The sequence below is a fragment of the Homalodisca vitripennis genome, chromosome 6 (genome assembly GCF_021130785.1).
Source record: "Homalodisca vitripennis isolate AUS2020 chromosome 6, UT_GWSS_2.1, whole genome shotgun sequence".
Taxonomy (NCBI): Eukaryota; Metazoa; Arthropoda; class Insecta; order Hemiptera; family Cicadellidae; genus Homalodisca; species Homalodisca vitripennis.
Window position 1 is genome coordinate 11,567,608 of NC_060212.1, and position 27,651 is coordinate 11,595,258.

At 33.5% G+C, this 27,651-nt stretch overlaps 1 protein-coding gene across 3 annotated transcripts in view; it reads right to left on the reverse strand.

Moving 5' to 3' along the window:
• The window catches only part of LOC124364104 (DNA topoisomerase 1), a 58,862-nt gene extending 31,621 nt beyond the window's left edge, over window positions 1–27,241 (reverse strand). The window contains exons 1-9 of one of the 3 annotated variants that reach the window (XM_046819294.1): window positions 27,082–27,241; window positions 26,750–26,789; window positions 14,149–14,438; window positions 13,252–13,421; window positions 11,643–12,010; window positions 10,484–10,563; window positions 9,988–10,152; window positions 9,417–9,566; window positions 8,968–9,083 (exon numbers count right to left, since the gene is read on the reverse strand). In XM_046819294.1, the coding sequence (XP_046675250.1) occupies window positions 8,968–9,083; window positions 9,417–9,566; window positions 9,988–10,152; window positions 10,484–10,563; window positions 11,643–12,010; window positions 13,252–13,421; window positions 14,149–14,421 (1,322 nt within the window). In that variant the 5' untranslated portion in view covers window positions 14,422–14,438; window positions 26,750–26,789; window positions 27,082–27,241. Of the gene's footprint in view, window positions 1–8,967; window positions 9,084–9,416; window positions 9,567–9,987; window positions 10,153–10,483; window positions 10,564–11,324; window positions 11,449–11,642; window positions 12,011–12,963; window positions 13,022–13,251; window positions 13,422–14,148; window positions 14,439–26,749; window positions 26,790–27,081 lie in introns of those variants that run through there. The other 2 variants (XM_046819296.1, XM_046819295.1) reach the window with 2 other exon arrangements.
• Window positions 27,242–27,651: the final 410 nt, after the last annotated feature.

Sequence of the window (27,651 nt, forward strand, 5' to 3'; positions counted from 1 at the left end):
TCTACATTTAGAACTTCAAAACAGTTGTGTGAAAAAATTGCATCCATATTTTAATTCATGTTAACAGAAGATGATTGAATGCTGCAAGTTTTCTTACCTTAAACAGCCAAAGTAAAAAGATACATTGTTATTTGTGTTAGAGCTCCACACCATGAGGTTGTACTATGGCTGACTGGTGTAGATTGTAATTTGAGAAAACTATTTTGTAAACTAACTGCATCAGGTCTCAATGCATCACAGAGTCTTTTAGGATTATTAGTTTAATTATTCAAGTTAAGTTGCCTTTCTAGTAAAATTATTATTTTCTCCTTTTTTAATATTATATTTTCAAGTTGTGTGTTATGGTTCCTTAGTTGTTTCATTACCGGTTTTGCTTGGTTTAAGTCCCCATTTAGTGCTTTGATTATTGCTTGTTGTGAATTGAGCTCAAGAACTCAAGAGACACATTATTATTTATTTCAGTTATTTCATCTTCCAGGCCAAAGTAACATCAGTAGACATCCTTATGGCAAATCCAATTTCTGTCCGATTTCTCTGATTTTTAAAATTCCTCTTAAAAGAGAGAACTGTGATATTTACTATGATACCATTGTATACGAGGGGGTACCCAAAAGTAACCGGAATTGTATTGCTGGCAGCCGGCAGCGTGTAGTACACATTCCTGCCGCTAAGCGTGTGTCGCGCAACCCATTGCGAGCTCAGTGACCCCAGTTCCGTTGTCCTAGTGCATTCTGTTCGTTCGTAGTGACTGTTTTCGTTAACCCTGTTTTGTTCTTGTTTCGTTTTTTGTCATGGCAAGTTTAAGTGAACAATGTGCAGCTGTGAAATTTTGTTTTTTACTTGGTAAAAATGCTGCAGAAACTATTTTAATGTTGAATACAGCTTACAAAGATGATGCTATGGGGAAAACTCAGGTCTACGAGTGGTTCGCTCGATTTAAAAATGGCGACATGTCGATTGAAGACAAACCTCGTTCTGGACGTCCATCAACCTCTCGAACGGACGAAAATGTTGAGAAAATTCGTGAACTTGTGCTCACCCGACCGTCGACAGACAATTGAGGAACTATCAGAGAGTAGTGGGTTAACTTGGAGCTTGGTTCAGCGAATTTTAACAGGAGATTTAGGACTGAAAAGGGTTGCTGCCAAATTTGTTCCTCGACTTCTGACTGACCATCAAAAGGCACATCGAGTTGAAACTTGCCGCCTTCTGAAAGAACATCTCGAAAATGATCCCGATTTTCTGGAAAAGGTAATTACTGGTGATGAGTCATGGTGCTATGGTTATGACCCAGAAACGAAGCAACAGTCAAGCCAATGAAAGTCGCCATCTTCACCTCGTCCAAAAAAATGTCGGCAAGTCAAATCAAACATCAAAACCATGTTGATTTGCTTTTTTGATGCTAAAGGCATTGTTCAATCTGAGTTTGTTCCTCCAGGTCAGACTGTCAACCAAACATTTTATTTGGAGATTTTAAGAAGATTGCGCAACAGTGTTCGGTAAAATCTTTTAAAATTCCTCTTAAAAGAGAGAACTGTGATATTTACTATGATACCATTGTATACGAGGGGGTACCCAAAAGTAACCGGAATTGTATTGCTGGCAGCCGGCAGCGTGTAGTACACATTCCTGCCGCTAAGCGTGTGTCGCGCAACCCATTGCGAGCTCAGTGACCCCAGTTCCGTTGTCCTAGTGCATTCTGTTCGTTCGTAGTGACTGTTTTCGTTAACCCTGTTTTGTTCTTGTTTCGTTTTTTGTCATGGCAAGTTTAAGTGAACAATGTGCAGCTGTGAAATTTTGTTTTTTACTTGGTAAAAATGCTGCAGAAACTATTTTAATGTTGAATACAGCTTACAAAGATGATGCTATGGGGGAAAACTCAGGTCTACGAGTGGTTCGCTCGATTTAAAAATGGCGACATGTCGATTGAAGACAAACCTCGTTCTGGACGTCCATCAACCTCTCGAACGGACGAAAATGTTGAGAAAATTCGTGAACTTGTGCTCACCGACCGTCGACAGACAATTGAGGAACTATCAGAGAGTAGTGGGTTAACTTGGAGCTTGGTTCAGCGAATTTTAACAGGAGATTTAGGACTGAAAAGGGTTGCTGCCAAATTTGTTCCTCGACTTCTGACTGACCATCAAAAGGCACATCGAGTTGAAACTTGCCGCCTTCTGAAAGAACATCTCGAAAATGATCCCGATTTTCTGGAAAAGGTAATTACTGGTGATGAGTCATGGTGCTATGGTTATGACCCAGAAACGAAGCAACAGTCAAGCCAATGGAAGTCGCCATCTTCACCTCGTCCAAAAAAATGTCGGCAAGTCAAATCAAACATCAAAACCATGTTGATTTGCTTTTTTGATGCTAAAGGCATTGTTCAATCTGAGTTTGTTCCTCCAGGTCAGACTGTCAACCAAACATTTTATTTGGAGATTTTAAGAAGATTGCGCAACAGTGTTCGCCAGAAAAGACCCGATTTGTGGCAGACTGGAGACTGGTTCTTCCACCACGACAACGCACCGGCACACACAGCCATCTCAGTTAGGCAGTTTTTAGCCAAAAACGGCATGGTTCCGCTGCCCCACGCACCTTACTCGCCTGACCTCGCTCCATGCAACTTTTTTTTATTTCCACACATGAAAAGAGGCTTGAAAGGTCAACGATTTGACAGCGTTGAAGAGGTTAAGAAAAAAACGAAGCTCGAGCTTGCAGCCATTTCTAAAGATGACTACAAAAAATGTTTTGATCAATGGAAATACCGTTGGGACAAGTGTATTAGTTGTAATGGAGATTATTTTGAAGGAGATAAGGTCGTATTGTAAAAAATTTGATAATATATAATTTTTATAAAATAATTCCGGTTTTTTTTTGGATACCCCCTCGTACACATTCCCTTACATAAAATACCATGATTGGCTTTACCAAAATTTTTATTGCACTGTCCACAAGGATATTTTGGTGTTTCATTTTTCATTTTTATTTATTCCAGTACAAGAAAAGTATCTTCACAATATAGTATTACATTTTTATAAAATAATAAATAGATAATAACGAAATTTTTTCCATAAAATAACAGTATGACAACAAGTTTTTCTAGCAAGCCAAAAGTATAGTTCCCACGAGATGATTTAGATCTGGGATAAGCCACTCAGCTATTCTATTCTGATAACAGTGAGAGTAGTTTGATGGATTAACAACTACTTGCACTTGTTAGTGTAACCGGTCCCTAGATGTCATGAAAGTATTGTAAAAACATTATGGAAATTAACAAATTTGTCTCTAAATATCAATTAAATATTTTATGTTCTAATCTTGATGAAAAATAAAGACAAGGAAACATTATTACCTTATCATTCACTGTATCTTTGTTAATAAACAGTGGATTCTTAGTGAACGCCGTAATCAGGACACAAACAAAGATTGAGATGATAACAGCTGTGATAGTTTATAATAAACTATTTCAGGACAACACTGATATAACCACATCTATAGATCAGTTTATAATTTCAATTGAGCAATGAACGACATTAGAATTGTTTTTATATAATAAATTATTTGTAGTTTACGTATTACACAGCGCTTGTTTTAAAACTGTCCATATCTGGTATTTGTTAAGTTTTGTAATAGTTTATATTGTCTGTTGCACAATTATTCAAGCTTAAGAAAACACTTGAAATAAATTGTTAAGTAGCTAAACATAGGCTGTGAGATAACCTGATATTCTAAATACTGAACTAAAGTATAATTCTGAAGCTTTAAATAACCTCTAGACTACTTGAAATGTATTCATTGCAGCAGCTTAGTTCTCATGTAAATATACGGAACTTGCCATTTGCTCTCTGTTTAAGTAAACAATTATGTAACTAAGAGCTGTCTGCCGTCTATCAGACTCAATACCAGCAGCTTAGTTCTCATGTAAATATACGGAACTTGCCATTTGCTCTCTGTTTAAGTAAACAATTATGTAACTAAGAGCTGTCTGCCGTCTATCAGACTCAATACCAACTATTGCTAGGCTTTTCTTGATTGGTGTTGCTTTCAAGCATATTTATATTTCAACTATCGCAATAATATATAAATTTGTCAATCACCAGTTACAGAGCTGTTAGCCCATTAGTGTTAGACATTATTCCTGGAGTGTTTGCCAGAAATGCCAAATATAGGGTGTAAAAAGTCCCACACTGGCTTGATAACTCCCGAACGATTACAGGTAAAGCAATAAAACTTGGTACATCATTAGGCCTACTGCACCTATAAATCTTTTTTGAAGTAACTGCCATTTTTTGTCATGTCAAGGGAATGGCCCACAAGAAGTCAGAAGAAAATCTTAAATGAGAGAATAGGTCGAGTAGTACAGCAAATTATAGGTTTTCATTAGTAGCGATGATTTAATATTCTTGTTTTGGCTCAAGTTGTGAAAGTTAAACTTAGAAAATGAATACTGGACTTACGAAAAAGTTTGAATATCAATTACATAATATTACAAACTTGTAGTAGATACTATTTAAATCGGATTATTAATCAGATTGTATGTAGGAGAAATTAATTTACTCTTTCAGCCAATTATAAAAAGTGTTGAATTTTTTTATAAATCTACTTATTTATGTTAAGTTAGAATAAAGGAAGAAGTTTATATTTCAGTAACCTCGACGATTCCCTACTGACACTATATACAGAGAAACTGAAATATTTACCATAAGACAACTTTATGTCAAAAATCTCCTACTTTATATTTACAAAGATTCCAGTAACCTCTTTTCTCCAGTTTCACATTCACATAATACCCGCTATTCCAATAGTACTGGAATTCAATCTTTTAGAGTGAATAAATCGATCTCGACTACTAATTGCTACTACATCTCCCAAATTTTATATTGAAATATTTCTTCAAATTTAAACAACACTAATATCGTTTTTGCGCCTTCAGTTTTTATTTAACAAAAACGCATAAATAACATAATTTTTAATTTAAGTGTATCGGAAGCCGAGTCACTGATAGCGACCAACTATGGATAGTTTTGACCCCTATGGACACACTCCGTCACATTGCCTCAAGACGTACATTGGCATTGCTGCACATAGTAGGGATTGTGGTTCTCAATTAAACCGTACAATATACTTCAAACTCATTGTTGCAATAAATTATTGTTTTTACTTGAGCAACTCGGGTCTACGCACAGGCCACATTGCCTCAAGACGTACATTGGCATTGCTGCACATAGTAGGGATTGTGGTTCTCAATTAAACCGTACAATATACTTCAAACTCATTGTTGCAATAAATTATTGTTTTTACTTGAGCAACTCGGGTCTATGCACAGGCCACATTGCCTCAAGACGTACATTGGCATTGCTGCACATAGTAGGGATTGTGGTTCTCAATTAAACCGTACAATATACTTCAAACTCATTGTTGCAATAAATTATTGTTTTTACTTGAGCAACTCGGGTCTATGCACAGGCCACATTGCCTCAAGACGTACATTGGCATTGCTGCACATAGTAGGGATTGTGGTTCTCAATTAAACCGTACAATATACTTCAAACTCATTGTTGCAATAAATTATTGTTTTTACTTGAGCAACTCGGGTCTATGCACAGGCCACATTGCCTCAAGACGTACATTGGCATTGCTGCACATAGTAGAGATTGTGGTTCTCAATTAAACCGTACAATATACTTCAAACTCATTGTTGCAATAAATTATTGTTTTTACTTGAGCAACTCGGGTCTATGCACAGGCCACATTGCCTCAAGACGTACATTGGCATTGCTGCACATAGTAGGGATTGTGGTTCTCAATTAAACCGTACAATATACTTCAAACTCATTGTTGCAATAAATTATTGTTTTTACTTGAGCAACTCGGGTCTATGCACAGGCCACATTGCCTCAAGACGTACATTGGCATTGCTGCACATAGTAGGGATTGTGGTTCTCAATTAAACCGTACAATATACTTCAAACTCATTGTTGCAATAAATTATTGTTTTTACTTGAGCAACTCGGGTCTATGCACAGGCCACATTGCCTCAAGACGTACATTGGCATTGCTGCACATAGTAGAGATTGTGGTTCTCAATTAAACCGTACAATATACTTCAAACTCATTGTTGCAATAAATTATTGTTTTTACTTGAGCAACTCGGGTCTATGCACAGGCCACATTGCCTCAAGACGTACATTGGCATTGCTGCACATAGTAGGGATTGTGGTTCTCAATTAAACCGTACAATATACTTCAAACTCATTGTTGCAATAAATTATTGTTTTTACTTGAGCAACTCGGGTCTATGCACAGGCCACATTGCCTCAAGACGTACATTGGCATTGCTGCACATAGTAGGGATTGTGGTTCTCAATTAAACCGTACAATATACTTCAAACTCATTGTTGCAATAAATTATTGTTTTTACTTGAGCAACTCGGGTCTATGCACAGGCCACATTGCCTCAAGACGTACATTGGCATTGCTGCACATAGTAGGGATTGTGGTTCTCAATTAAACCGTACAATATACTTCAAACTCATTGTTGCAATAAATTATTGTTTTTACTTGAGCAACTCGGGTCTATGCACAGGCCACATTGCCTCAAGACGTACATTGGCATTGCTGCACATAGTAGGGATTGTGGTTCTCAATTAAACCGTACAATATACTTCAAACTCATTGTTGCAATAAATTATTGTTTTTACTTGAGCAACTCGGGTCTACGCACAGGCCACATTACCTATGTAGACCCATTTCCTTAGAGCAACCTTTAGATTGATAATAATTATTACATGTATAATTTGTTCCTGTATATATTGTAAATGATGGAAATAAACTCATTCATTTATTCATTCATTAAATATTTTTTTAACAGTAAACACAATAACATTTTATCACACGAATTAGTACAGAAATTTAGGTGTGATTTTGACATGCTCCCCTTAGTAAAATAACCAAATCATTATTAAATGCACTTTTCTTGCCAAGCAAAATTACTAGCGCTGGTGAGAAAATCTACTCATAAAGTGCTATAAAGTAAGAGAAAAGTAGCATAATTGTAAAATATATAACAACAAAGTGTCAGGCCTATCTGATTAAGTAGTTAGTCCACAGATATATGAAATTTGAAAAAAAAAAAAAAAAAAAACGATACAATATTTACATTATAGTGTACAAAAAGTATAGTAATGTTTATAAGTAATTAAGCATATACGGACTTCTCTCCAACCGAATCCACCGAGATCCATATTTCGAGAGAGATTGGCACACCCACGAAGTCCGGCGATTGACTGCGACAACTCGTAGCCAGTGTGAACCACCTTACGACAGTCACAGCGATGACGCATGTTAATTAATTTAATCGCAAGTTGTTGAGATTTTCACGGTTTGTACATTAAATTTACGGCCTATTTAAGGTCTTTTTCCACAGTGAGTGAAATTCACGGTTTTCACGGTCAAGTGGGGATCTTGTTATTATTTACACTAAAATTTATTAAGGGGGCTGGGATGACCCTAAGGGTGAAAATTTTCAATTTTTGTTTTTTTGCATTTTTACATTCAGTGTATTTTCCTGTTTATTTCTATAAAAATTTATGATTATCTTAGTAATATAAAAAAAGTTATTGACACTTTAGTAATAACATGCATAAGCATTTTCATAAGCTTCTCCGCTACGCTAAGCAGAGTCTGACAATTCATCTCCAACATTTTAAAAATAGCAATGAACAGTCAACCCTGATGATCACACACACTTTGCCACAGTTGTTATGGATCAAATAAAATCAATATTCAGAGACCTCTTGAATCCCGAACTGTTGAAAAAGAGTCTCCATGGTGGCACCCAAAACCCTTGTGAGAGCCTGAACAGTCTAGTCTGGACCAGAATACCGAAATACAACTTTGTGATGAGATCTACCCTTGAATTTAATGTGTATGAAGGAATAGCTGGGAACATAAGATGTAGACTATTAGAAGGATTGGGAATAAATCCTGGAAGTAACTGTAAAAAAAGTCATGAAAGCTATTGATGAAAAACGAATTGCGGAAGCTGAAAAAGCGATGGAAGAAATCCAAAAAAAGTGTCGTCAGAAGCGGCAGTTGGCCAAAAGGAAGTTGGAGGATGATTATGAAGCACAGGAAGACCCAGATCAATCAGCTTATGGTGCAGGAATGTACTAAGGTAATGAAAACTGCTGCTTTCCATATTGTTACATTTTTAAATTGAGATTCCTGAAATAACGTGTTTTTTACTACTCATGTACCTTTTTCTCGAGAACCATAGGAGATATCAATATAATTTTTTGTTTCTTTTGTTCCTATTAGTGTTTTGGACATTTTAAGTTGAGATTTTTCAAATTTATTTATATAGTAGGTTTTAAAAGTAAAAAAATATGTAAAATTTGAAGCATTTTCAAAAAAAATTATAAATAATTTTAAAAATAAATAAATATAACAACTTTTCTACTTAATTTGATTAGAATAGTACTATTTTAAAAATAAACCAAAGAGTAAGTCTATCAATTATGGTTATTGAGAAACAGGTACATAAACTTAACAAATTTAACAATGTAAGTATAGGGATATCCCAGTCCCCTTAATATCAAAAGTTTTACAGTATAATATATCCACTATCTGTTTACAGATGAAACAGTAAAGATATATTTGCTGTCTTGACTTTATAACAAAATTATAGATTTCGCTGGGGCTGCGGCTGTCAGATTTAAACACAACATGGGCTCGGCAGTACAAGATTTGTTAAAACGTAAACAGTCTGCATGAATATTTACTTTTTACTTTGATACTGTATAAAATAATGAAACAATGTAGAAATCTACATGAACCCAAACAAAAAGCCTAGACCCAACCTAGATTTTACGAAAGTCTGGTAGAGAGAAAACAGTCGACAAGAAAATTAATTTCTAGCATTGTTCTGTAAATAAAACTAAAAGTTTTCTCTAAATTGTCACTTACCATTTCCAAACTTCTTGTTCTTCCTCATCCTTCTTTTTCTTTCTAGGACTCTCTGTAGTACCTTCCTGCTTCACCTTTCCACTCTTCTTTTCCTTCTTTATCTGTTTTTTCTTGGCCTGAAAGAAAAACAATAAATACCACTTAACAACACCATATTTATTATTTAAACAAACAACTGATATTTTTTAAAGACAAATGTACATGTAAAATATAAAATAACTGGAATTCTAAGCATGCTTTAATTTGGCATATCTAAAGCTGCATACACAATAATTTTAACGTATTGTAAAATTAGTGTAATTTATTATTTTCTTTCTTGGTTGATATTATTACATTTCTGAAGGAAACATTACAAATTTAATTTCTATAAGTAATAGTAGTGACCATTATTTAAATAAATGATTTATTTCCTACATAAAGCATACATTGAACATTTAGTTTTAACTTACTGGTTTAAAATCTTCTTCATCATCGTAGTCACTATCGGCTTTTTTCCGCTTTTTCGCACTCTCTTTCTTTGGTTTTTTTCTAGCCATGAGAGGAACATCATCTTCATCCTCCGATTCCACTTCCTTCTTCATTTTGGCCATACGGGCAGCCTGCAACAATAAACATTGTCTGGTAAAGTGCATATAATATAATGGTACGGTCGAATCCTTTGCATTTTAACTTTTATCACCTACACCATACACAAAATTGTGGGCCTCAACTCATCAAAGAGCAACAAAGTATTTTAAGAATAATGAATTGAAAACTATCAAAGCAGCTATTTTTACAAACTGAAATCATGTTCCAAAAACTACTTGAAAGTAGTTGTAGTAGTATTTGAAAATTTTAATTACTGAGATTCCTTTGATTTTTTTCAATTTGTTAAAGTTTTAGTTTATTCTATTTTATATACAGTTGTAGCTAAAGTGGCCAACTTGAACATTGAACAGAAGGTGTACTCAGTGGCTGATCTGAAAGTTTTACACACGAAGCCTGAGAAGTAATACTGACATTATAACATTAAAAGCTCACCATAGGCAAGTCGTCGTCCTCATCATCCTCCTCCTCCTCTTTGATCTGTGACCTGTCACCGGACATATCCATGGTACTCTCGGTGTAATCCATCTTGCTTTCGTCATCCGTCGGCTCCTCCTTGATCATCAACTTTCCGTCATCATCGTCATCCATCGAGTCATCCTAGAACAGACAATGGACATCGTAGAGGGCAAACATTAAAAAATAGTTTCTTGTTGGAATCAATTTGATTAACGGGTAACTTGGTTAATTAAGTTCATCTGTATCTGTCTTTGTTATTATGGATATTTTACAAATGAAAGAAAACTCATAAGGCACAAAGATAAATATCTATTAATAGTTGGAACGCTTAACATGTGGACCTGTAAGGACATGGTATTGAATGCATACTTGAATCCGCTGTTCCTCTGTCAATAAATCACAGCTTCTGCATAACAACTAAACTAATACGGAGTTTCTCGCACTCACAGTTTTATTTAACTACAGGACTTACCCTTAAAGAAGTTTGAAGTGAGAAATCTTCATCCCTTTCTTGCTTTATTTCCATCGATTCATTTTTAAATTGTGGGGATTCTGAAAATACAAAGCAATATATACATTTATACTATTTTATCATTTCCATACTCTTTATGTTAAATACAATACAAAATTATAATTTTATATGTAAAGTCAATACAATTTGAAAGCTATGATCATTATTTAGTGAGCTAAATAAATTTCAACAACACCTTGTTTTATTAAATAATTGTCTGTGGTACCTGCAAATCCTATACAGGCAATTGTCACATTCACGTTTATTCTTTGCTATTTTCTCTTGCTTCTACTGTTACACTGTTTAATAGTTTACGATACGATTTAAGATTCCTTGTCTAAGCAATACTGGACTCAGACTCTTGTATATTCAAGATTTTTACTCTGTGTATATTCATGTAACTTGTGACAGATGTATTTAACGCATTCACAACAACATGTACCCTACGCAATCTTTCACAAGTACTGTTGTGTAGCCGTTCGGGTATCTTAAAGCACGAGATACACATTGCTATGCATTTCCTTATTGCGTTTTTATTGTTTGCCTGTCTTGGTGGTTTGTTAAATTTGGCCCCTGTTATATTTAAATCTAGAAACCGGATTGAATTTACTGTCAAATGGCCCCCTTAAAATTTTATTTTCCTAAACTAGAAACTTAAAATTTTTTAAGAAAACAAAATATAATTTTATATTACAATAATTATTAAAAATACCCTTGAAAAATGTTTGAAAATGGTCTAAGAATAAGAAGTGGAATGACTGCCAAGAGAAGGGTTAGCTGACCATGGTAGCATAATAAATACCTGTAACATGCTGTGCTGAACCTGTAAACTTAATGTTGGCAATAACTTGATTAGGTTGTTAAAATAATTGAAACTTGTTAATTTTCAAATGAAATGATGCACAAATTGTTTATGTCAACATGAGTGTAAATAATTCTGTACACAACATCTGGTTTCAACATATGTTTGGAAAGTAACAGTTTCACTCTTTTTTTTAAATTTTAATTCATTTAACCAATAAAATATTATGTTCCCTCATTAAGCATTTAGCATTTTGCATATTGAACAATTCACAAGTAGCCTACATACTAATTGGTTTGATAGAAAATACCCACTTACCTAACAACTCTTCCTTCTTGATTATTTTCTCCTTTTCTCTTTCTTTATCTCTAGATTTATCTTTTTCTCTATGTTTATCCTTCTTCTCCGAACTATGTCTATCCTTCTCCTTGCTAGAACTGGAACTATGCCTATCTTTGTCTGATTTATGCTTGTCAGAACTGTGTCTCTCCTTGTCTTTGCTGGAACCTGAACTGTGTTTCTCACTTGAGCTATGCTTTTCACTAGAACTGTGTTTTTCTTTACTGCGCTCTTTATCCTTATCACGGCTCTTTTCCTTATCCTTTTCTCGATCTTTATCTCTATGTTCCTTATCTTTAGATGAACTACTAGAACTGGGTTTTGAGCTAGAAGAACTGCTATGTTTGCTGAAAAAAAAAAAAATACTTCATAATACTTCTGGATTATCAATTCTTTTAAGCTAATGTTATCATAGTTCTTATCTCAACTGCAGCTTTTTTGGGATAGAAAATGTTTTTAATATGAACAATTTTTAACATTTAAATGTAAGCATACTACTTAATCATGTTGGTAAAATATTGATAGCTCTTCATAAAATTTTAATTGAGACATATTATAAATTTTTCATAAAAAAGTTAAATATTTTATGTTTAAACATTTGTCATATGACAAAAAACTCATAATCTAATGTTTAAATAAAATATGCTATGCAACAGGAATTCTTCTGATACCCGTATAGTATGGATGCCCACTTTTATTAGGTTTACTAGCCACATGATTATACAATACACTTGATACTTTGTTATGTTCATTGATAATATGGTATCAGGATCTTTAGCTACTTACGTTAATTGCTAGACAAATGATTTGTTACACAATGACTAATGTCTGAATACCTTCAAAGTAAATAACCCTTACTACTTCAGGGTACTACTAACAGAGTTCAGGAAATTCTTTCCTTACAAAAGAAAGTCATAAGATAATAAATAAATTTAACAATTCTGAACACTGTAAACCAATCTTTAATAAGCTAAAAATAAAAGCAATAACTAATCTTTATTTATTTGATATAGTTAATTATGATTTTAATAATATTTAAATTGTAACACCAGATAAAAAAATCAAGCAGTCTTCAGTTATAGTATATTGAGAATATCATTCAATAATTATTCAGTTATGTGCTTAAGCATTTGCAATAGTCTTTTACCAATTATAACTAAGTACACTAATAAAATATTTTTTACTGGATTTTACTCCTGTTTTATTTGTTATAACCTACTGACCTGGCACATACGCTATATTCTGACATGGTCAATACTGGTCTTGTGAAATGACAATAAATCAATTGAGTGATTATTACCTGGAACTGGAACTCTTGTGTTCCTTATCTTTACTAGACGAGCTGCTACTTTTATGTTCCTACTGACCTGGCACATATGCTATATTCTGACATGGTCAATACTGGTCTTGTGAAATGACAATAAATCAATTGAGTGATTATTACCTGGAACTGGAACTCTTGTGTTCCTTATCTTTACTAGACGAGCTGCTACTTTTATGTTCCTACTGACCTGGCACATATGCTATATTCTGACATGGTCAATACTGGTCTTGTGAAATGACAATAAATCAATTGAGTGATTATTACCTGGAACTGGAACTCTTGTGTTCCTTATCTTTACTAGACGAGCTGCTACTTTTATGTTCCTTGTCTTTTCTCTCCTTGTCATCATGATGCTTACTCTTTTCTCTGTCTTTCCTTTCTTTGTCCCTATCTTTGTCCTTAGAACTGCTACTACTACTACTATTATGTTTGTCCTGAAAATAATAACATATACTGTAAATTAAGTACGATATTTTTATAAACACTGCCTTCTGTCATTGGTCACTATCAGGAGGAATGATGAGTTATGTTAGGCTAGGAGCTAGGTTAGACTAAGTTGGCTAGGAGCTAGTCCTGGCTAAAAGGAATGAACTGAGGCAGTGGATTGGGATACAGGTCCATTTCAATTGCCACTGGGTTAAAGATCAAAGACTCATCTTAAATTTTAACACTGTCTTAAATTCAAATTAATTTCTATTACCTTCTTCTGAAAAGTATATAATATGAAAATGTATTTGAAATATTCTACTTAAAGAATTATACATTTGTCTAATAACGTTTACTGTAGCCAAGTGGTAAGACTGCAGGTTTCTAACTGTGTAATCATGGATTTGAGAACAAAAAAATTAAAAACGGGTTTAAACAGTTTTTGTTGTTAAACATTTAAATGTAATCAATTAATCACTGGCTCAGAAAAACTCCACAAAATAACATGATTGGACATTGGTTTAGTCTTTTTACATCTGCTCAAAGTTACAATATTCTCACTCTAAATATTTAACCTTGATAAATACCAATGACTGATAATCCAAGGTTAACTGTGAATTCAATTTTGTCAATAAGGATTAAAGAAATTACCACTTGATAAAACTACATACTATTCTTGACTTATGAATCTCTAAATACAAAGTTTTCAACATTAAAAATACTAAGTGTACTTACTTTGCTAGAAGAACTAGAACTATGTTTCGACTTATCACGCTCCTTGTCTCTTTCTTTGTCCTTTTCTCTATGCTTGTCCTTTTCACGATCACGGTCCCTGTCTTTGTGGTCTTTATGCTTATCTCTATGTTTATCCTTATCACCATCTTTGCTTCTGTGTTTGTCACGCTCACTCTCTTTATCTCTGTGCTTCTCCTTATCACGATCTTTATCGTGGTGCTTGTCTTTGTCTTTCTTCTCTTTGTCATAACCATTGGAAAGCCCATTCACCATGGAATGTTTAATATCAGCTGAAAAATATAAAACAACAATTTAATATATAACTCTCTCTGTTCAAGTTAAGCTCACAGCTCAGCATTCAAAGTGGAACACTAATGTTTCAGCAGTACCTCTGTCTTTGTCCTGCAATGCAAAATCGATCTTGGTCAGTGAAGATTTCTTTTCATTGTATTCCATTACAGTGATTTACTAAAATCTATTCACTGATGTTTAGTGTTATGGAAATGATGTTAGACATATGGAATTATTTTATGAACTTGTAAACTAAAAAAGTGTTCACAATAGACTTAGTGAAGAAAAATTGAAGGGAGTAGACGATACTGCAATAACAAATTCCTAGGTCATTCAGAAAATCAATCATAAAATTAAAAACTTAACCTAAATTTATAAAAAGTTGCAAGAACTTATACTCTTTAACAATAAAAGGTTGGGTGACTGATATTATACATTCTTTTATTATCTTCCAACATTATAAGATATCAAGTCCTAAACATTGTAACATATAGACGGGCCAAGGGATCTGTGAGTGCAGACCGGCCGGCTGACTGGTGGGTGGGGGAGAGGGGTATTCCAAGAACATCGGGCTTATCCTTATAAATCATCCCTTCAGTGTTTTCCAAGACCCACTTTCAAATAAACTTCAAGAAACTATTCACTTTGGTGGAAAGAAGAGTAGTTTAAAAGTTTTTTTTTAAATCTTGGATGGCAGTAGAGAAAAACAAAATAATTTAAAAGTTGTTATAGGAAAACCAGAAATATGTGATAGGAATTGCTTCTTTCTTTAACCTAAATTAAGCGGAATTAAGTGTTTCCTAGCCGAATGCCGACCAATTATCTATATAGACACAAAGTTCATTCATTCTACCGATCTTAAAACCCCAATCCTGGTTACATTAAAATAATAATATACACATGATCATATAAAATTAGGTAGTACAATGAATCATCCAGTAATTGACATAAAAACTAGATTATTAAAATTCTAAATTACATATTTTGAAGATATTTTTAAACAGAGTAAAAGCATTTATCATGAGATATTAAAAATTTTTTTTAAGTTTCAAATTCTGTAATGACTCAAAAAGCTCAGGCAGCTTGTTATATAGCCTCATTGCAGCATATTGGGGAATTTCCTCAAATTGTCCAGTTCTGTGATTTGGATATTGTAAAGTTAGTATGTGTATTATAACTGTGAAAGTGATTTTGCTGTCTGTAAAATGGTGGATGTTTTCTCATGAACAGAAGTGGCTGGAAAATATAAAGGGATGGAACTGCCAATATGATTAAATTTTAGTAAAAAGGTTTACATGGTGTTGTGAGGTTTTTTTTAAACCATGGCTCAGATTATTTTTTTTGCAATACAAACACTAACATTCCACTAAATCACCCCAGAATATTATGCCTTAAGTTATTCTAAAATAGACAACATTCTTAGAATGGTATATTACGCTTATAACGTCAATTGATTGAGAGAGAGAGAGAGAGAGCGAGATCATATCAAATAGGTTTTACTTAGTGTTTTATTTAGATTTGAAATACGCTCATGCCATGTTAATTTACAGTCCGCATTTAGACCCAAAAACTTTGTAGAAGATGATCCAAATATTGCTCTTGAATATAAATTCAAAAAACCATCTACTATGCCCACATACATTCTCAAATACCCTTTGGTGTTGCGTTGTATGGGGCCGCTAATAATAAAAATCTGTAAAGCATTCTGCAACTTAAAAAAAGGCAATTAGGAATAATACTAAATTTAAAGGGCCGGGATTCTGTGAAAGATTCATTTTTATAAATTGGGAATTTTAACTGTTTATGGAATGTGTATACTTCCAGTAACAGTAATGATAGTCAGATCAAATGTTTACAAATTACCTTGATTAGGGTCTATTCACGACTATTTTACTCCAATTAGAAACCAATTGGCAGTACATAAACACTCGTTGGAATTTCATTATAAGAAACCAAGCTCGACAGGAATTAAGTTTATAAATAAAATTCCAAAAGACTTACTCAGTATAGAAAATAATTTATTGTTCTAAAAACACCTTAAAATATTTTTAACCATAAAGTTTTATATTCATTAGAAGAATTTATGAAAATATAAAAATATTTTGAATAAAATATGACTGATGCCGTTCTTTATTTGTATAATTTTAAATGTAGTAATTGTACAAATTATATGAATAAAGTTGTTTTGAATTTGAATTGCTATAAAGTATTATTTAGATAGTCACTATTAATGTAGTTTGAGTGGAAATTCATTACTTGCCTCAACCCTCCTTCCAACCAACGTTAAATATCACAAGAGAAGACACACATGAGATTTTGATACAAGTTGTCTGAATGGATTATCCAAGTTAGAGAAACAATATTGATATTCATCCAACACATTTTTTATGTGGAAATCAACACAAGCAAAAAGTACTTCCATCATTATAACAGAACTGGACGAACCATGAAAGATGGATAAAAAATGTAAATATCAAATTTTTCAGACACTGTTGGAAGTGGTATCTTAGAGAACACTTCTTCAAAATCTAAGAAACTTTGTTTATTATTTATTTATTGTTGATAATACTCATGCTATATGATGTGTCCTACATGTAATTTTACAATTTCTACAAGCCTACATATCTTTTCCAACTTTAATATTTATGCAACATTTATTCAAAAAGTATATTTGTTTTGTCTATTGTCTCATGATTAGCTATAAAATTTACTTAGTATTAATTTATGACATTTTAAACCTCCTGAACAGGAATTCATAACCATTGACTTTAAAAAGTCACCTTTTCATTAACTTACATTCCAGCCACCAGTGTTTTAATTGTGTTAAAAGTTATACAGTTTCAAATGATGAATTCTGCACTTTCCTTTTGGCTAGTTATTGCACATATTGTTTTGGTTGACCACTAAAAACCAAGACTTCTTACTCACCACACAACCTCAACTGCTATTTCAGTCAGCTATGTTTTAATTTAGTGTTACTTATAGTTTTATCCAAAATGTATGGTGCCTTCTAGTGATACAATCTGTTTCTTATTAATTGATAACAGAGAAAAATCAAATTCTTATTATTTCATTCAAATAATTTAGATATTGTCTAAAAAGATGTCAACGATTTGTGGCTTTTTAGTTATTAGGTGTCAATACATTATTCCCATCCTCAGTTCCTATTCAATTTATTCTTCCTAGATGGTTTGGTGTACTCTAAAGGCTTTGATTTATTATCTCGACTGCGGGGAGATAACTAACCAATGGGTTTGACTCACTATAGCTGCCAGAGGAGCTTTCTATAACCTGATCTGTGATCTGGAAGACTTATGTAGCTAAAAGCCAGCTTTCTATGTTATTAGTTAAACTATGTTATTTAGTTATTATCACATCTGTAGAACACTTTTACACAATCGCTATGAGTGTAATATTACGTCAAAGACCTTGAAGGAGTTAATCTGGCAAGAGCTTTGTGCAGTCTAGCTGGATGTGGAGAGTATCATGGCATTGAAAGAGAACTACTGGACTGCTGGTGAGGATATCCTCAAGCACAATATGTGAGCTGTCTATATTCAAAGTAGGCTATATATTCTCTGGATTACTACTTTCAATATTATGATGTATAGAAAATTTGATATTCTAATGCCTTTCATAAATGTTTCAGAGTCTGTCTGGTTCGTATTGAGAATATGACATGTTATTCATAATTAAAGAGTGAATCTCATTTGTTCGCCGACCTTTTAAGCAGGTTAACTTTCTGATTATTGATGATTCTCAATAACCTTTTTCCTAGTAGGGCCTACTACGTGATTTTACTTGTCTTTTTTCCATATTTGCATTAGCTTAATCAGGGAGGTTCTGGAATGAAATTCCTCATCAAAAAACAAAAAAAATAAAACAAAACAAAACAAAAAAACACAGTAAAGCTATAACTTTTAGGAACTCTACTAAAGAAGGACTCTACAGGTACTTCTAAAATCATGTTATTGTCTGTCTGCCCATTGATAACTTGATAGAAAGGACCTAGAGGCTTAAAACTTGATACAGTAGTTAAAAAATGTGATACATTTAAAAGGATTAAAATCAAGATCATTGTCTTACAATTACACAATTTGATAAACAACTACTTGAGAGAGAGCCTTTCCAAACCCCTTCCTCTGTATCTCCTGCTGTATAAACATCCTTCAAAATAAATCCTAGATCCACTACTGACAGTGAACATGATTTAAGTTTTGAACACTTTCAAACTAATAAATTTTCATATTAGGTTGGATTTTTAGATGTTTAAAAATTCTTAACCATATAAAAAAGATTAAATTAATACAAATTAGCCAATAGTTAACCTAAAAATTGAGTATAGTGTCGTTACTATCAACTTTTAAGGGTCGTTTATGACATGACAAATTAGTATTAAACTTATTTTAAATAAAAAGAAATTTTGAGATTAACACTGTTGAGGTAGGCCATATATTATACACAATAAAAGAAAAAATTCTGTGTACCTAAATCGTATTTTAATTCCTTTTTCCAAGAATCACACGAAAAAAGCTTTTAATTTCAATGAAGCATGCATGTAAGAAGACAGAGACTGGCTGCTCACAACAATGAAGGATGCATGTAAGAAGACAGAGACTGGCTGCTCACAACAATGAAACATACATGTAAGATGACTGAGATTGGCTGCTCACAACAATGAAACATACATGTAAGATGACTGAGATTGGCTGCTCACAACAATGAAACATACATGTAAGATGACTGAGACTGGCTGCTCACAACAATGAAACATACATGTAAGATGACGGAGACTGGCTGCTCACAACAATGAAACATACATGTAAGAAGACAGAGACTGGCTGCTCACAACAATGAAACATACATGTAAGATGACTGAGATTGGCTGCTCACAACAATGAAACATACATGTAAGATGACTGAGATTGGCTGCTCACAACAATGAAACATACATGTAAGATGACTGAGACTGGCTGCTCACAACAATGAAACATACATGTAAGATGACTGAGATTGGCTGCTCACAACAATGAAACATACATGTAAGATGACTGAGATTGGCTGCTCACAACAATGAAACATACATGTAAGATGACTGAGACTGGCTGCTCACAACAATGAAACATACATGTAAGATGACTGAGATTGGCTGCTCACAACAATGAAACATACATGTAAGATGACTGAGATTGGCTGCTCACAACAATGAAACATACATGTAAGATGACTGAGACTGGCTGCTCACAACAATGAAACATACATGTAAGATGACTGAGATTGGCTGCTCACAACAATGAAACATACATGTAAGATGACTGAGACTGGCTGCTCACAACAATGAAACATACATGTAAGATGACTGAGACTGGCTGCTCACAACAATGAAACATACATGTAAGATGACTGAGATTGGCTGCTCACAACAATGAAACATACATGTAAGATGACTGAGATTGGCTGCTCACAACAATGAAACATACATGTAAGATGACTGAGATTGGCTGCTCACAACAATGAAACATACATGTAAGATGACTGAGATTGGCTGCTCACAACAATGAAACATGCATGTAAGATGACTGAGACTGGCTGCTCACAACAATGAAACATACATGTAAGATGACTGAGATTGGCTGCTCACAACAATGAAACATACATGTAAGGTGACTGAGATTGGCTGCTCACAACAATGAAACATACATGTAAGATGACTGAGACTGGCTGCTCACAACAATGAAACATACATGTAAGATGACTGAGACTGGCTGCTCACAACAATGAAACATACATGTAAGATGACTGAGACTGGCTGCTCACAACAATGAAACATACATGTAAGATGACTGAGATTGGCTGCTCACAACAATGAAACATACATGTAAGATGACAGAGACTGGCTGCTCACAACAATGAAACATACATGTAAGATGACAGAGACTGGCTGCTCACAACAATGAAACATACATGTAAGATGACTGAGATTGGCTGCTCACAACAATGAAACATACATGTAAGATGACTGAGATTGGCTGCTCACAACAATGAAACATACATGTAAGATGACAGAGACTGGCTGCTCACAACAATGAAACATACATGTAAGATGACAGAGACTGGCTGCTCACAACAATGAAACATACATGTAAGATGACTGAGATTGGCTGCTCACAACAATGAAACATACATGTAAGATGACTGAGACTGGCTGCTCACAACAATGAAACATACATGTAAGATGACTGAGATTGGCTCTTCATAATAATGAAGCGTACATAAGTACAAAGTACGTAAGAAAAAACTACACTTTGATGAAAGAAAATTCTATCTTCTCAGGTCCATAATTTTTGGAAAACACTCCATAAATGTTCGAGATGAAATATTTTTTAACAGACTGACACATCCTTCCATCCTGCCTCATGGTCATTATTACTTTAATCATTTTATAAAATGTCATGCCTGATCTCCTTAATGATTTCATTTCCCTGCCCTTGGTTTAAACTTAAGGAGAAAATGTGATCTTGGCACGAGAGTGCACCAGCACGTTTAGCCCGGGAGTCCATAACTACTAATGGTTGCAGTACGTTAATACACTAGCCAGTAATGTTTCCTGACTACAAATAATTTCTTATTGTGTAGGCCCAAACATAGAAAAATTGATTGGTTGGATTGTTGCAGCTTAATAAAACATTCGAGACAGCTCTATGTTTCTGACGATAGAAAATTTTAATGATTGTCGAGCAATGTAGACATCTTTTGTGATGCAACCGCTGCATTTTTTCATACCAAAAATGTAGTTATTTTTGAGTTTATTATTTGAATATTTTTAATTGTTTATTAAATATCCTTGAGATATGAATTTACATGCCGAACAAATAAATTTAACTGAACTACCTATTAAGTTACCGTGTGAAAATAAATGGTCTTTCAGTGGCGATCTTAAGAGTATTCTGTTTTCTACGTTATTAAGCACATTCAACACATGGATCCTACTTTAGAAACGATACTCAGTGTAGTATTTACATCACAATAAAAATGTTCACTTTATTCTGAAACAGCCTGTAAATAAAGAACAATCCTTTAATCATTCTATTTTAAATCAACCTATGAAAAGATAATTTTGGATCTTGACCTATCAGATTTTAATGATTTTTTGTATGGAATTTGTACCTACCAAGACTAGTTAAATTGCAAAATTTTACATTTTTCTGCCTTTGGATTTTTGAGTTACAGGCTTTTAAAAAGCCACAAAATGGGTTTTTTGTCATGTCTCAGTATTTTCTAATCACCATAACTAAAAAACACGGTCACAACGATGTGAACCCCATCGGGTACACGTGATCTTTCATAACTTCTGTTGTGTACCTGATGGGGTACACCTTGCTATGCATTTTATTATTGCGTTATTATCTTTTTGTTAAATATGATTATGCGCTTAAATAAATACCTTAGACTGTCATGTACCTTATCGGTCACACGATTGTATAACTTTTAAGGTAAATGAATTTTTTTGTATAACTTGGGGTACAAATAAAGCAATTGAAATACATTTTTTCGTGCAAAATTACAAAGCCTATATACATTTCTTGTTATACTTTGACGTTTTAAATTTAAAAAAACAATTAAGGGTTTTTTCCATTATTATCAAAAAATTTGACAACAAATAAAAAAGTCCGGAAATATACTGTTGTCGTGAGCATGTTAAGGCTAAAGAGCTCAAAATTGTGGCATTCACTTCCATTTGAAATGCTCTTTAATTTGATATATCACACGACTAGGTTTTTTACATTTTGATTTTTTTAACTCTCCCAAAAACGGTTTTTGAAAACATAAAATAAGTCCCATTCAATTGTTTTGAAAATAGATGTTATTCATACTATAACTGCCTAAATATATACTAAATTTCAGAATGGGACGTAAATGGATCATCACTTTTTTTAATTTGTTACTGGAGCACACACTGGTTTGGTGTGAACAAATTCAGAAATTTTGCATATATGTAGTTAGTTATACTGTGAATAACATTAATTTTTTAAATATTTTTTATTCACTTTTCCTTGGCTTTGTGGGGTTATAAAATTCTTTTCTTGGCATCATTGTAATCACACAATTAACCCTCTCCTGTACAAGAGGCCTAAATTGACTCGCTGGCAAATGCCACCTCACGTATAAGTGGTACGAATATGTCCGCTATTCATAATAACGCAATATGTTAGTTGCTTGACAAGTGCTGCGCTCTAGATGTGATACTAGGACTTATTTCGACTGTATGTAGTTGTAAAACATTACTTTACTAATTTTTTTTTAGTTTTCTCTTTTTTATGTTTTACGTTTATGTTTATGCATATGGTTATTCACAGTTATATTTTAGTATCATCGTGAACAATGGTGAGTTCAAATCAAAGCATTCATTGCAGCGAAATAGATCGTGAATTAGACAGTTTTAACATAAGTTAATGTTAAAAGTGTGCTGTTTTAAAATTACTTGGCTTTGTATTCTTGTAACTTTAGAGACGAAAAAAAAAAAACAAAAATATTTTAGTTATCACCTTAAAAAATACCTCTAAAACACAAAGTGGTAATTCAGAGAGTGTTAGTTTTGAAGACATGTTTGTTAACTTTAATACAGTACTAAAAACATAACTTTAGCTTAAAAGACAACTTTTGTATAAAGTAATAAATTAACCACTACGTTTATGCTTGAGCAGCTGTGTAAATAGGTATCGCTACGGATGCCTTGGCACTACTTCATGCACAGGAGAGAGGATAGAAGTCACATTTCATCATTGATCGAATGCTCTAGCCATTGAGTTGGCATTCTTCACGCCTGCAGTGAATAATTTCTCGAATGAGCTGAACTTTGCTTTATTAGAAAGAAGGGTATGGAGACAAGGAAATGAACGCACAACAGGATTATTACACTTTTAGTACCAAAATCTAAGTACGTCATTGACCGTTACACTTTTAGTACCAAAATCTAAGTACGTCATTGACCGGGTGTCCTATCACCCTATGGTAGTTCCGGAAACAATAAAAACCCTACAATGCTATGAGAAATAGATTAAGTTATATATTACTTGGCTTTCATGAAAAAAAATGTACCTAAGTTATATTACCAGATACAACACATTACGGATCTTTAACGAAAACAATTTTGATCAACAGTATGCTGAACCATACATTCAAACACTCGAAAAAACACTGGAAGAAATTACACACGATTCAGATACAAAATAAAATCAATTCGGTTGCCTGCTGTGTGTTATGAGCTCAATGTGATCAAACTCATCTGGTCATATAACGTTAATGCAAAAGTAGATATAATGTCTATGTATATATTAATATTATATAATGCTGAAAAAAAGGAAATCGTTCAAACATTACCGGAGATTTGTAAAAAAAAAACTTTTATTTATAACTCCAAATTGATGGGCAACTTAAACATGCAGTGAAAATAGAAAATCACTACTTATTAAGTACAGGATCATCTTACTCAATATGAACTAAAAATTTAGTTAATAACTGTAAATATTGAGCTCACTCTGAATGTTACTGGGATGGTAGTATGACTCCAAAATGACCTCAGATAAACTATGAATAAATTGACTATCACAAAGTCATTTAAGATAATAACCAAAAGAATAAAAAAATACAAAAATGTTTAAATTAAAAAAAAATTAAAACTGTCATTAAAGGTTGAAAGCGCTTAGACTTAGCTGATAGGAAATACTTAAATGTATCCAATAGGTGAGAACATAGCGCAACAACGTGATCACTCTTGTCTTTCCCACCTCTGCTGGCCAATGCACCATTTCATCAAACCAGTACAGATAAACCATGTTACAACCATTAAATATTCATTAATATTATACTGACATTCAACTTTAAACTGCCTAGTGAATACAATAATGTCAAGAAAAATGTGTTATAAACTGATACGCCAAAAAAGGTTCTCTACTAAAATGAACAAAATCTTTTCATTACAAGATTAAATCCAGAATGTCTATACTTCAAGGGAAATACGTGAATATTAAGTTTATGCATATCCATTAAAACAACATCTTACCATCTGTAAAATATTCCTGACTATAAGTCATTATTATCCTGAACTTTAGTGAGGAATGTATTAAAAAGTACGGAAAAATGGACCTAGTTGAGAAGGACTACAATACAATAAGTGGTCACCAAAACACCAAGTTATCTATCTTTCCAATTATCTAGATTAACAATAAACAATGAAAATTAAGAACCAAATTTTGCATATTTCAGATTATAGAAACTAATAATCATTTGGTTATACTCCATTATGTATATAAACAAAATTATTAAGAATTTTAAATATCCATCAACGATTGTTAAATGTAACAAACAAATAACTTAAACAGAATTAATTCTAGTTCTAGTTTCGAGAGTAAACATGCCTTACAGCTTTTAAAAATTGCTCAAATAAATCAGTAGCATTTATTACCATAAAAAATATAAATGTTGATATACATAACGCATATTTATTGCCACTTTACTTACAAGACCTTTTGTAAAGTGCCTAATAAATGATAGTATATTTAAGGTTTTTTGAATTAATTAAAATTGATATTGTTATTAGCCTATTTTTAATTTAACTGTCCGAGGCAAAAATTGTAAATACAGGTCACAATCAATAATTTGGGTAGTCCAAATCAATAAATAAATTTGATTGATGTTTTAGGGTCCACTTATTATACTGCAGTCACTAACTGTATTACCTGACAAGCCTACATGAGGCCTGACTGGCCCTTCTGAGAGTCAACCCACCCGAGCCAATTGCCATAACATCTTATTTTCTCCTATGACTTCCTTAAATTTCTTTTTTTCCTCAGCCTAAATAATCCTTGTCTACACAGTACACACATGGAGTTCTGAACAATTTTTAGTGCAAAACCTTGAATGAACGTAAATTGAATAAATAACACACCATACCAAAACAAGAATGTAAGCCGATTAAAGGTTTTGACCTAAACAATAAAAACTGAAACTGATGTAAGATAAAAACAAATAAAAATCTTTAGTTTTATCACTTCAACTGCGATAAGACTAATTAACATTGTATTAATATTGTTTAAACTAACATAAAACTATACCCAGCAGGGATCACTTCTGCCTGGTTCATACCTTTCAGTTGAACCTACCACTGGGCAGCGCAAAAACTGATGTGTCACTTAAATCTGGGCAACCCTATGGATGTCCAGGAGCGGCACATCACTAATCACAAATGTCGAGATTCTGGGGTTCAAGGGCAATTCGATAGGTCTAGTCTACTACGGGAGATGACTGTTGGAGTTGGTGGGGTTTGTTCCCTAACCTCGGAGGTTCTTGCTAGCCTCAACAAGGGTGTGCCACCCCTGTCTGCTTTGACTGGAGAGGCTGGTTCAGAGCTGGCCTCCCCTTCTTCCGGGAGAACATGACTTTGAGATTAGTGCCCTAAATTCTTCCTCATATATCTCAATAAAAGGCGACCCCTAACCCCCAACGCATTCAAAAAATCGTTTCACTCCGGAAACAGCGCAAAGGTCCTATAGGACTAGGTGCAATAATTCCCCTAAGGGAACCAAAAACTAGATCAAGAAAAACAATGTTGTTTGACCAACTACTTGTGCTCGTGTTACTAAAAAAAGTTTTAAAAATTTGTCTCTTACACAATTGACATACAAAAAATGACAGCTCTAGTTAATTTACTGAACTATACTCTAATCTATAAAATTTATTGATAATTGCCCGGATCACAGCATTTTAGAATGTCCGCAAAACATTTTTCACTTTTTTTACAGATGCCATTTTAGGATCTTTATTTCCAGATCACCTATTTCCTTATGAGAATAAAAGAATTAAAAATGTAGGCCTAGCCTATATATCAACAACTTATTTAAAAGACAAACAGATATCCATATATGCATAACTTAACTCATTTACCACTTTAATGGGTAGTCTTTCTAAATTCTAGGATACATAGGGCCTGGGAAAAAGGAAGTTAACAGAACCAGATATATGTTAATAGTATAGACTTGTGCTATTTACAGATGTTCCAGGAAAACAAAGCGTATTAATTTTACCCTGCATATTTCTTAAATAGTATTTAAAACTTAAAAAAAAGTAAATAAGCAATTTTAATGTTTAGGTTAGAATATAACCAAACATGGAATTAGGCTATGATATTGACAAACATCTCACATAAATTGTAACGAAAATTTTAATACTTTTATTAAAATAATGTCTTTAATTCCAAAATGAGGTAAAAATATTACACAAATTAGGGTTTCCTTGTTCTATTGTGACTTACCATCAGAATGATTAACAGCTGCTTCACTGTACCCATTTTCCTGAAAGTAAACAAAAAATAAATTAAATTACTTAAAATAAAGGTTCTCTTCTACTATTTGAGGCATTATGAGAGTAAAAATGCCAAAATCAAGCAAAATATTTTTTACTTATGATGCACTACGTGGGACTTAGAAAATTTTCCTCACGCCATGTTGGACGAGTGGGACTTAGAATATTTCACTGAGGTGGTGTACAGACTACGTTTCATGGTATTCTATATTGGAGAAATGTATACACTTAGGTATCATACAGGGTAATAATTCGTCTTGGGATAGAATATTATAATATTACCTCGGATATAAAACGCCAATTCCAGAAGTTTCAAAGCCTTCCATCGTGGATGAAACTGCAAATGAACAGCGACAACAGCTAAGTCAGGAGCACAAACGACTGAGAGTTGGGAATTCAACCAACAGACGCAGAGAAGCGGACACATCGGTCAAAAACTAAGTCAGAAAAGGGTTCACTGCGCATGCGCGTGGAGATAGCCGAGCCACTGCCAACGCCAAGCCATTGCCCCTTCGCTTCGTTATACCGGTACCTCTCGAGTCGTACTTTGTGAAAACAGCATCAGCTTCCTCTCTCTCTCGGTCTCTCTGCGTCTACTAGACAAAGAAGTTCAATTCAAACCGTTTGAGAGGCGTCGACTGCTTTATAACGATTATTGATCTAAAAATAATCTAAACTAGACCGAATTAATTATATACAAACCTACAATGTCGGCGCTGTTCGTTGTTGTGCACAGTTTTAACGATCTAATTCGTTTAAGTTCATTATTTAACTAATAATAATACCTATTTCTATATGGTCATGTGATTTATGAAAATTAAACCAATAAAATGAAAGATTGCAGAAGTAAGA